Below are 13,375 nucleotides of genomic sequence, written 5' to 3' on the forward strand. Positions count from 1 at the left end.
CTCCTTCGTTGTACGTGTTCGAGTTTGCCTGCCTACTACTTTTTTTTCAGACATTTTTTTCTAGATTCGAGCACATTCTAGCATTTTAAAACAATACCTGGCCTTGTGTCTAACTTCCTGAAGAAGAGGTAAATTAACATAAATATGCGTACTCTATTGCAATTGTGTACTTCATGGGTTCTGTTGTTTTATTTTTCAGATGTGTTTCATGAACAGGGCGCTGGAAAACCTCATCAATGAAACTGAGGCGGTTGCAGAGAAAATAAAGTAAGTTTTACTTTCGTATATTCTTCATTATCTCCTTCAAAACTTATAGGGAAAAATATGCTTCCTAACTGTTCGCACTAACATTAAAATGTATATAAAATAACGTATCACTCGTTAAAGTTAAATAAAAATAATACGAAAACAAGAGCACATCTCAACCTGAAAAGTTTAAAAAATTAAAATAAAAAATAAAAAAAATCTTATAAATCACTAAGTTTTATTATGGAAATAGAGTCAGGCATATCTTTTCGAATCGATTTTATACGTTTGGGGGTTATCAGACTTGTTATTTATTTTCTTTATTCCTTTAAATACTTCAAATAATTTCGGCAGGAAGTTTTCTCTCTACATTGAGTTTAACAGTATATATATATATATATATATATATATATATATATATATATATATATATATATATATATATATATACATATATATATAGAGAGAGAGAGAGAGAGAAAGAGAGACAGAGGAAATAGATAGATAGATTGATAGATTGATGATCATCATGATTTACTGTCCTTTCCAGTAGAACTACATAGGTTGGGGCATGTCAGGAGGACGGACGCGTAATGCATCCATAAAGTGCTTCTCTGCAGCAAGCTGGCTAAGGTCAGAAGCAACGCAGGATGCCCTAAACTACGCTTTTTAGATGTTTCCAAGAAGGACAAGCAGCAGTTCTACATCACTAGGGCTATGACAACAGAATATTTTATCATTGTTTCGAATCTCGAGTTCATATCCGAAACAGACACAGTTAATCAATCGAGAACTACATCTATATAAAAGCATGTGAGATATCAACAGATAACCAATCCAAAGTCAAAATAATGAAAAGAATATGCTGTTGTCCTAGCCCTACACATCACCCTCCGCGCATAGGAAAGCCTGGTCGATAATTGCTCTCTTTCGCCACTGGCAGTACGACAAAGAAACTGCGCTTGAGGAATGAATTGCAATGAAGAGACTCAGGAGGAGGCAACGACATCAGCAACCCCAGCAGCCACCCCCTTACACCTGCACCAAGTGCGGCATTGACTACTACTCCCGAGTTTGGCTGTATTCTCGGCGGTGCAGGTAGACACCAGGATTACACCATCATCTCGCGGGATGAACGGTTGTCACTTGAAAACAGTCACATTTGAAGATAAATTTGTTTTCATTTTATTTGTGTTATTTCGGTGTAATTTTCACAACGTTTCCCTCGGAGTATCCTTCGACCTGCTTTAGCTGTATCTTGTTGAACTCAGGAATCTTTGTATCAAACTCGAGAATCCCCGAGAAATTTCAAACAAAATTCTTTATTTAATCCACAATGGTAGCATGATCTCGTTCTGTCTGCTATGGCTTAGTAAAAATCCTAAGTAATTCGCAATTTATTTTGAGTGTTGCATGCACTGAGGATCTAACTTTCAACTTCTAGAAGAGTGCGACTTGCAACTGAAATATAAAGTACTTTATCCACTGCGGCACGCGCCCTTAAAATTGCGAATTACTTAGGACTTCGACCCAGTCACGGTTGACGGAATGAGAGAATAGTACCCTACTAGATTAGTTAATGGGTTACGTTAGAAATTCCATACAGATTCCCGGATTCGAGATAAATATTACCGAAATTGACACATGTATTTCAGTTTAACAACATATACCAGAGAAACTCGAGCCTTACATAAACTGAAAGCACTCACGATGAGAACCATAGTGCCCAAATAATAAGAATAATCAATCCTCATTTAAAAAATGTCAGCAACATACGTTTTATTTTCTTTAAAATTATGTTTATCTTATTCACTTCTTTGATTTGCACAATCGATATTCTGTGCATATCTGTATAATATTCTGTAAATATATTAATATATTATTTTTACGTGCATAGAAGTAAGTTGTCCATAGACATGCATTTTTCTAAGTATCACATGTCATCAGTATGGCTAAACTTGTTGATAAGGACCGAACTCAGCATCGCCTGATAAGTAGCTTGGTGTTTTACCACCAGACCACGGGAGCTTATCAAATTTTGTCGCTATTAAATGCAAGATTTATTTATTTTTTGAATAGCGATTCTGTAGTATTTTTTCTTTTTGCTCTCTGAGGGACTCGTAGCAAAACCGACGTGCAGCGGTTCTACGCCGAAGAAAGGAGTCAGTGAAATCTTCATTAAAAAATAAACATTCGAAAGAAACAAGGCATAAAAAAAGAACATTGTCTTCCAATAGGTACAGGATTTAATGATTAAATTACAACTGACTCGCACAATGCGATTTTATCATTTGTATTGAACTATGTAGCACAATATTTCTTTCTGAGTATTTATTATTACTTATTGATTTATCTCATTATGGTTAGTTTATATCTAAAATACAATGGGCAGTATTTTCATAGAAATGTTAATAAACTTAGATTTGCTGCATGTTATTGTTTTGTTTTTGTTTTCCTGTAAAAAATAACCTTAACTTTTACACTATCCAAAATCATATCAGCTTTTTTTAAAAACATATTTGTTGATTAAATATATTTCTCATTCCGTGGAATTTCCACGGGTCCTGCTAGCATTATAATAGTAATCTTTGAGATATTTATCAAAGTTATACTTATCCCTTGTAAAACTAAGCTATCATTTGATGAAATTCCAACAACGACCACCCTGTAATTGCCCCAGAAAGCATCGGGAGCTTTTGTTTCAAGATTTTTCGTGTTTCAAACATTATTTTCACGTCCTAAAAATGTAACCGCATTACAAAATAGCGCAAATATTTCAAAATATTAAATAGGTCAATTTTATTGTATTTTGACAGTTTTTTGTTGTTTTTGCAACTGAATTAATGTATTTATTTGCTTCCCTACCAAAGCAAATTAGGCACAAGGCCGTTTTTAATGTGGGGTAAAAACCAGCTCCCCTAAAAGTAGGCAAAAAGGGGGCACTCTGGTTACCAAAAATAATAATTATCCCAGTATAGAGGGTTTCTCCTCTGTGGACTGGTACAAAGTATCTTAAGTGCAGCATCTGCAGAACAGATACTACACTTTGATCCCGGCCCGAAGGCCGATTTTTAATGTGAGTAGTGAAGGGGAAATGAGGACCAACTCCCCGGGGAGTAGGGGAGCTGGATAGTGACAATTGGTATGAAGGGTTTCCCCTACATTGACCAAGGTCTTATATGTGGGGTTGCCCCCACATATGGTCTTTGCTTGCAGTATCTGTTCCAGCAGATACTACACTTTGATCCCAGCCAGAAGGCCAAGAACAACAGAAAAACAGCAAGCCGAACTGAATTAATATGACCTGGAAAAAAATGGAGACAAGGGGAGAAAAAATATAAGATGCCAATTGAAAAGTTATGTACAAGTGTAAGAAATTTTTCATCTCTTATTAATTTACATATATTATTTTCATTATCTTTATATGTATTATACTACACACCGCCCGGATAATATGCTTAACTATTATATTTAAATTCATGCAGATTCTGTAAAATATTATATAAATGTTATAGAACCAATACTATATTGATTATTTTATTGTACCAAATATACAGGGGGTTCCAAAAGTCTTGGGCACATTTTAACATTGAATATCTTGAGAACTATTAAGGATATAAAAACGTATCTGGTATATTAAGAAAGCTTGTAATCTCTAGTTTTTCCTGGAATGTTCAAAAATGGTCAATATGAGCACTATTAGTCACACGACACGCATGAAACTGATAGTCCAATTCTTGCCAAACGCTTTCGAGCATTGCGTTGTCAATGGTTATAACAAATTTTGTTATTCAGGCCTTAAGCTCATCCACGTCTCTTTAAATGGGAAGTGCATAGATCAATCCTTTCACAAATCCTCACAGAAATAAAAAATAAAAAACTCGTTGGGTGTGAGATTTGGAGATATGGAATATACGTTGGAGAAGTGGCCATGATTCAGTTTTTGCTAATTCAAGCGTACAAAACGCCTTTTCTGGTTGAGTGAACCCCATTACTGGATCTGAAAAATTAAAAGTAAAATAATAGCGTTACAAAACACTTAATGCATTTAGCTTTAAAATGGGACCACTTTCATCTTAATACAATTCATAGTAAAACAGATATTAGAACTTTAAATGTGGCCAAGACTTTTGGAAAATACTGTATCGTATTGATTTCAAAAGTAAAACAAAAAACTTAGAATCGAAACCAAAACATATAGCTCCCCAGCTTTATCCGTTAGCGTATAACCTAAATCCATGCATATAGATAAATTGACACAAAACGTAGTTTAACATATATCTTTTCATTTAAGCATGCGCAGAAATCAACAGGTAGAGACAACTTACGCTAGGCTAAGGGCAATGCTTTTCGATTAAATTTTGACGCCTTACCAGCTATTTTACAAGCTAAAAAACAAATCGAATGTGTGCGAATGGTCCAACATCCTATATATCAAATTTCAACTCTGTACACTAAATATTCAGAAAGGAGTTTGATAGAGACTTTTCGCACGTATACCGAGTAAACTACTTATATATATATATATATATATATATATATATATATATATATATATATATATATATATATATATATATATTATATATATGATGATGAAAATAATGGAAATAGTATTCCGACAAAATAGAGAAATAAAAAGAAGATTAAGAAACAAAAAATATTTTGTACTGGTATTTTTTGTTTCTTAATCTCATTCATCCAGGGGAAGTCTCGAAATAAAGACGAAACGTTGATGAACACATAATACGGTTTGTTCCTTTATATATATATATAGTCATCCACATACATTACTATTTCGCTGTTTCACAGCTCATCAGTACGGCTAGACAGGCAACTACATCTAGCCAGGATTGAAACCCGACCGTCTGTACGAAAGTCAAGCCTCCTAACCATTACGCTTTCTGTGTGTTAAAACGTGTTTTTCTTAAATTCTACGCAATTGTGCAGAATGTTGAAACTATACACAAATAGAATTGAACGCAATAGTTAAACGAAACCAGTTATCTAATAAGAAACCATAAAAGATAAATAAGTAATTAATTTGCGCTTGTTTTCAAAATGAATATGCAAATTAGTTCGTGTAGCCGCTGGCATATCTATGACCTGGTATGTTAAGAAGTTCGTTTTGATGAATTTTAAAGAGAAAATGTAGACTTTTAATACCAATATCAAAGCGAAAAATATGTATAGGCATATGCATTAAATGCTAATATCTTTCGTGGTATCTACATGTAAGGTCTTTTATTTCAGTCAAGCTATATATATATATATATATATATATATATATATATATATATATATAATTTCATGTATCCTCATCAAAAATTTTAAACAGATACAATATATTGCATGTATCGATATGAGGTAAATTTACCTATTTTTCCGAATAATCACTCAAAAATCGAAAATTAAACATGATTTCCTACGAATCGAACGCCGACGAAAGTCATTTAGCAGCAAAAACGCACATGAACCTACCGATGAGAAATATAAGAATGAAAAACCCATATTGGAATCCTTCAACCAAGTTATAGAAACTTAAAAGCTAAATAAAAATAATTAATAAAACCTGAAGCACAAAAAATAAAACCTAAATAAATAAAATAAAACTAATATTGAAACAGATTAGCAAATGTGTCAACAAATTCAGCGTTCTCACGCAACTATTTTGTATCTAGAAATGTAAACAAAAAATAAAAAAGAAGGAAGGAAGGAAAAGGGACGGGTAGAAAGTAGGAGTAGTAGTAGTAGTCTTCGCTTTACTACAATTGTTCTTATGTTTGTCAACGGATTAAATTTATTTAGCGACAGTATAGTTGTAATAAAGAATAGTTGCAAAACACCCCCACTCTTCCCATGTTAAATAATGATTTCGAAATAATAACGTTAGTATTTCAGTGCGCATGTCAAAATCTGCAAAAAAAATTCGATTTGTGTTTATTTGTTTCGTTGTTATGGGTTATATGGGTTAATGTTTATGCGCGCATGTGCAACCGGATGTCGTAAACAGGAAAGTTGGTTACATCACTCGTTACAAGGTCATTTGAGTTTTATAATTATATATATATATATATATATATATATATATATATATATATATATATATAGTCATTCTCATGCGAACCGTTTCGCTGTTTCTTCTTTGTTGCTAGACCAGCACACATCCCAAGCTCAGGATCGAAACAACAATCATCGAGTTGGTAGCCTCAAACACTCAACCAGTAAAACAAGCGCTACAAGTATATGATTGATAAGTATTAGTCGTACTCTGCTCCGTCCGAAACAACGGTTATGAAGTGATATATTTACTTTAATCGTGATCGTACCGACAATAATGGTGTTTAACGTTCAAATGATCCAAATATGAGCAGTTGTCACGTAGAACATAAAAAATCCACACTTTTGATGGACTGGATTTGCCTTAAATAGCAGAGAATTTGAAAGTATCATACGATAGTGCATCCATTTATTATTCGAATCTGCCATTCGGCTGTGCCAAAAGAGTGTTCCATGATCGACGATTAAGAGCTGTTTTTGTAATTTCTTACGGCAATCTGTGTGAAAGGAAATGAGCTCTGAATTCATCACCTTATTTTACCTTCAAATAGATTGTTAGATGAATGTAACGCAGTTGTTATGCAAAACAAAGAAGAACAGAAAAAACTCAACTCACTTTTTTTTAACAAAAAGCCTTTATATCTAGTATTGCCAACAAGGCATTTTCTTCTTAATATTTAAACACTTCACGTCTCCTTCTCCAGCCGAGTGTAATTTTTGTATCTGCTGTGACTTCACCCCACGTCTATCGGACACGTGCTTTTCCAAACAGCGGCCATGTCTCGAACACTTGCTTCTCTGAAGACCTCTTTCTGTCCAAGTGTGTCCTTGTGTCTCTGCTATGATGTCACATCGTGCAGCCGTATTAGTCATTGGCATATGTTAGCTGCTGCTGCTGTTACCAGCCTCAGCAACTCTGTTACATACGTACAGAACAACAGATTACACCTGTGCAAATCAACCGGTGACGCAAACATTAGCACACAAGGTTTTGGTCTCCGTATTTTCGGATTTATTTGGTACTTTATTCATTGATTTTTTTTTTTAGAGAATAAGAATTTTGAACAGTGAATATTCTTTGTGCGTTCGAAGAAAGAAATCTTCAAAACAGATAAAAGGAAGCCAGAAAAAATATACGTTCCCTCTCTCTCTCTCTCTCTCTCTCTCTCTCTCTCTCTCTCTCTCTCTCTCTCTCTCTCTCTCTCTCTGCAAGGCAGGGTAGGGGCTAGACTCTGACTGAGATAAAAAAAAAACATAAGTCAAGTCCGAGAGATATGTCATGTGCCTTATGGCACGTGTTTGCGTCTAGAAATGTTCGCATCTTATAGAGTATTTTGTATGTATGCGTATTTTGAATGAGATTGAAATTTTTAAAAAGATGCAATTTTAATATGAATAGAATCATTTATTTATTTTTTTAATATACTGACTTTTTTTAAATAAATATGGAAAAATATAGAATAATATGTATTTAAGGCGAACGAGGTACATTATAATATGAAAACTGTTTTTTGTTGTTATTTTTAATTGTTGATTAAATATTTAAATAAAATATCTCTTAACGTGGATTTTCTTTTAATGTCTTAGACAGAAGTTTTTTCTTATCTTTTCTTAAAAATCAAACAAATTTTTTATTGCGTTATTTGGTTTCTACTGATTTTCATGGATAAGGACCGTCGTGTGTTTATAGAGACAATAACTGCCCAGTTTGATGTCAGTGTGTGAACGGTATACACAATTATTCGCGAGGAACTGAAGATCCAGAAGATTTGCGGAAAGTTTTCCCAAGGATGCTCCATACTTGTCACAAACTATTTGACCAAGATGGGCATCAAGGCAGTTCCTTACCCTTTCTAAAGTCCAGACCTTGCCTCCTGTGATTTTGGTTATTCCCTAAGCTCAAGGGAAACCTTAGAGGTTGTCGTTATGAGACAAATGGATGAAAAGGGCAGTGACAAGGATCATTGACATGCTCACACAAGGGTGCCATCCAGAAGTTGTTGGAATGGTACAACGAGTAAATTGTAGCTGAGAGAGATTACTTTGAAAAGAGATTTTCATGTACATGCTACCAATAAAAGTGCCTATACGAAAAAAAAATGTATGAAAAGTTCTTAAAGGCACAACGTATGTAAATTACATATGTCCGTTAGAAACTAAAGCAGCACATCCTTCAAACTCCCGGAATTAACTTTCACAGACAACATGAATTGTAACAAATGCATTGCTTCAAATAAGGTTGATTCCCTCTACGGAGCTAGGAAACTATTCAGACTGAAGAGTATCCTATGTCTTTGCAAAACCCCATTTCGCGCATGCATGGAGTATTGTTGCCACAAATGGGCTGGTGCATCGTCCACTAGTCTCCTAATTTTAGATAGTGTCTAAAACAATCTAAAATCTAATAGGAGCTGCACCATCATCAAAACCCCGACATCTGTCGCATCGCCGTAAGTGTTGCATACCTGTGACTATTTTACAAATACTTGAATCGGAACGTGTTCTGATGAGCTCATAGCTCTGGTTCCCCTTGTTGGACACGCCCCTCCATGGGATTAATGGACTATCTCATGACGCCACTTCATCTGATGACGTCACTTCCGGTATCAAGTACTGGTGCCCGGCAGTCAGAGATTGGCACGCGACCAAGAAGGTCGGGTGCATACGCCCCACCGTTGAGGAATGGTATTACTCAACACGCTTTGCCTGTAATATATGTGAATACATGTTCGTTTCCTAAAAAATTTGTGTTCCTTCGCTCTTATTACCATTTAACCCCATAACACCCCTCAACGTAGATATTCCCGACTAACATGACAAGATGCAAAATCATACCCCTTCACTATTGAGGTCCCTAGATGCCGGAAAACCTTGCACTTTAATAGTTTCTACCCTCGGACTGCTAAACTTTACAATTCCCTCCCTATTTACTTTTTCCCCGCACTGTAATAACCTGTACAATTTGAGACGTAATGTGAACAAATATCTCGCTGCTCGATTCCCTGCAGTCCAATCACAAGTGAGATGTACGCTGTTTACAGTGAATACGGTTCAGTAGATTATTAAATCTCCTCAGTACTTTATTTTTCATAAGAATAATATGAACGTAAAGAGACGTATTTTTAGCTGTGCAAAAATCGTTTCTAATGAAATCAAAGTGTAATAAATAATAGCAGGGTTTGTGACTCAACGGGTCAAGGTTAACTCAAGTTTCGATATATTAATAGAGTTAGGAGTAGAGAAATAGATTATAGATAGACGCTTTGTAAGATTTCCTTGTGTGAAATTATGCCGATAACGTTATCTTAATATCTCACTGGATAAGTAGAAAACCAGTTTTTAGTTCGAAGATCTGACTTGGCTTGCAGATGGCACCGCAGAGTAAATATTTACGCCTGATAATTATTGGTCCATCAGAGAGAATCCAATGGATAATGAATAGCGTGAAATACTTAATCGCATAAACAGAAATGCGTCTTTAAAATCTCTCAACCCGTAATCTGACTCTGAGTTTGGTCTCTCGGGAAAATAGGAACTAAATGCTTAGAATCGTATTGAACATAACGACGATGAGAATGCGCACAGAATGTATGGACGATGGCAAACATCTCAGTGGAATTTATGAAAGATAGAAAAATCACGCACACAAATACATGCATACATATATACATATATATATATATATATATATATATATATATATATATGTATATATATGTGTGTGTATATGTATATATGTATGTATATGTGTGTATTGAGATATATATATATATGTGTGTGTGTGTGTGTGTGTGTGTGTGTGTGTGTGTGTAGATGTTGTTTTGCTTTGGTGTTAGCGATATTTTTTGAATGAATTCAATCATTTACGAAAGTGCATTTTTACCTAAATGCGAGTTGGGAATAACTTTCCCTTTTAACCAATTTGGTACCCCCACATGGGGAGCTGTATATATATATATATATATATATATATATATATATTATTTTTAAAATGTAATTATCCACTGACACGTGTTTCGTCGTCTACGACTCATCAGAGTGTATCGTGTATATAGATACAGCCAGTCTGATGAGTCGTAGACGACGAAACACGTGTCAGTGGATAATTACATTTTAAAAATAATATATATATATGTATATGTATATATATATATATATATATATATATATATATATATATATATATTGTCATTTACAGACATTTTTCAGTTGTATCACGAATATTTTACGGGGCTAGATTCAAATTTATTACGCAGATAAATTATATGCATGAGAAACGATATATCCCTTCACTAGCGTAAGATGACTGAATGTTAGAGTTTCAGGTTAAAACTGGAGTGTTGGTTTCGAATCTCATTAGATAAATGACGAAACGTTTGTTCGTTAATAATAACATTATCCACGCACAATACATACACACATGTATATATAATAATTGGTATATATATATTTTGTGTGTGCATAATATTTTTATTAACGGACAAATGTTTCGGCATATATATATATATATATATATATATACAGACATATATATAAATACACATACATAAAAACATATATATAATTAGTTTTATTCGTAATTGATGTTGGGACGATCAATGGGAATCGGAAGAATCGGAACTTTTTGCGGTATCGGAATCAGAAAAAGAAATTGTGCCCATTTTTCGATTCCAAAAACGATTTTTTTCCAATTATATATATATATATATACATACATATATATATGTATATATATATGTATATATATATATATATATATATATATATATATATATACGAGGTGAAACGATAAATTCGTCGCCCTGTAGAAGAAAACAGATTTATTTTAAAACTTTTATAAAGAAAAATCAATTTAGGTAATTTGATTATGTACTAGAGCTGACATTCATTCAATGTAGCCGCCTTTAGAATCAATCACCAATCTGATACTGGTCCAAAACTGGTTGCATATCTTTTTTCCCAGGCGCCGGCATGAGCTCGGCGAATACCCGGCGTATGACGGCAATCAGGCTAGCTTTGGTGTTGTGGGATGTTTTCGACGTCTGAAGTAGTTTAGCGAGTTCAGGTCGAGGACGCAGGGGGTGGAGCAGTTAGGGGAGAGTACAAAGTCGTAGCACTCCTTCTGAAGCCAAGCCAAGCCTGGATCGCTTTGTACTTGTGTAATGGCGTCGAGTCCTGCTGCAACAATCAAGGTCTGTCAGCTGCCACACATTCAAATACACTTTGGTGTTGACTTTTAAGTCGACCTCGAAGACGTAATGGGGCACGACGTAGCCCTAACTTGAAATCGCTCCAAGAACCATGACCGTGGCAGAGCACTTCTTGAACGGTGCCCTGAAATGTTGAGCAGTGCGGATTTGCATTTTGAGGGTGCGGGTATTGTTTACATAATTTGGATCGGTAGAGAGCATAAGTTGTACAGCGGCGCATCTCCGATCTCGCTCGTTGAACATTGTGTCATTTTCAGACATGATAGAAGGCTTCTATCGCTTTTGGGATTTGTACACAACTGGCCAACTAATAAATAGTCTGCAAAAAAACGGTTTCCATCAAACGGAAATGGAATCATATCGTCTTTTTAATGGCGACAATTTTATTTTTTCACTCTGTATGTATGTATGTATATATATATATATATATACATATATATATATATATATATATATATATATAATAGTTAGGTTTTGTAAAATGTATTACATAGAAATAGTCGTGGAAATATGTTCTCCTCCCTGAAACTTTTGGTAGATGGTGTTTTTTTTTCATCTTTTTTAAATTTTGATTTCCTTTTAGCGTACCGAGAGATAGCTGATACACATCGGAGGTTTTTCTCGCATTTATGGGTATATATTGTCTGTTTTCTCAGGTTTAAGAAGGGTGTCCTACCATTTGGTTTTCCGTTTATACTTTTTTTAATTTTTACTTTAACCTATCAATTCTTGTATCTTCTTGCCTTTATTTTTCCCCGTTATTACCTTCATCTAAAAACCTGGTTTCCACATGGAATATCCTTTTGACTTATATATTTCTATATCATTTTCTAAAAAAAAAGAAGATTTTCTCCATATTTTCAAGTTTTCAATTTATGTGTTAAACAGCAAAATTATAGCCAGCCTATTACTATATTTTGTTGCTATCTTCCCTTTGAGGATGAAGCCATTCTTTGAAACTCTATAGTATGAGGACATTTCCATCTTGTACCTCTTATGGCTAATAATAAACGTTGTAAAAATTAACTTATTTTACATTGATTTTGCACAATTGTTTTCCATTTTGTAACAATGCTCTATCAGAAATATTGAATATTTTTATTTCGTTAAGACTGTTTTATAAATATTATTTTTATATTCACAACCAATATCTCCTTCTTGAGTTTCCACTTTAATTACTTATATATATGTATATATCTGTGTGTGTGTGTGTGTGTGTGTGTGTGTGTGTGTTGGGGTGGAGAGGGCTCCCGTAAGCCGTGGTGAAGGCAACCTTTCTAGGAAAGGCAAATCTCTAATTTAAAAAACCATAAAGCGGGAGATCACTACCTGCATTAAGCTGGTCTGCAGTTTAACTTGTTGCTGGCTATCTTGCTCTTGCTTGTTGCTGGATCTCAACATTTTGAACCGAGAGAGCAAAAGAGAGAGAGACTTAGCAGTCGTACAAAGCAAACACTCTGTAACATCATCTGTGTATAGATACTCACTTAGGGATTTGTCTATGAAATGGTCCTTTGACGATGGAAGTCATTTTTGGGCTCATGGATTTTAAGTGTCTGAGGGAGTGGCACTCGTCTGACAAGACGTTGCAATCATATATATATATATATATATATATGCTGTACATAAATAGCTATTACATTTTACAACAGTCTTCCTAATATTTTGTAAAAAAATTGCTTATTAGTGTTTAGAATTTCATTCTTAAATTGTATTGATTCTTTAAATATTGTTGGAAACTGAAATCAGAAAAGAAAACAATCTTCAACGACATCGCTTATAAAGAAAGTAAGTAGAATGATTTTAAACAATTACGGTTGTACTAATGCACTACGTTTACTATATTTGGCTATTTGCAT

General features: G+C 34.3%; 1 protein-coding gene across 1 annotated transcript in view; it reads left to right on the forward strand.

Moving 5' to 3' along the window:
* Positions 1-13,375, forward strand: part of LOC145277960 (guanylate cyclase soluble subunit alpha-2-like) — a 580,255-nt gene that overhangs the window by 286,387 nt on the left and 280,493 nt on the right. Inside the window, exon 2 of the mRNA XM_080130085.1 lies at positions 200-267. Coding sequence (XP_079986211.1) covers positions 200-267 — 68 coding nt within the window. The remainder of the gene's footprint in view (positions 1-199; positions 268-13,375) is intronic.

Source organism: Euprymna scolopes, chromosome 6 (genome assembly GCF_053919585.1).
Source record: "Euprymna scolopes isolate OS-2025 chromosome 6, ASM5391958v1, whole genome shotgun sequence".
NCBI lineage: Eukaryota > Metazoa > Mollusca > Cephalopoda > Sepiida > Sepiolidae > Euprymna > Euprymna scolopes.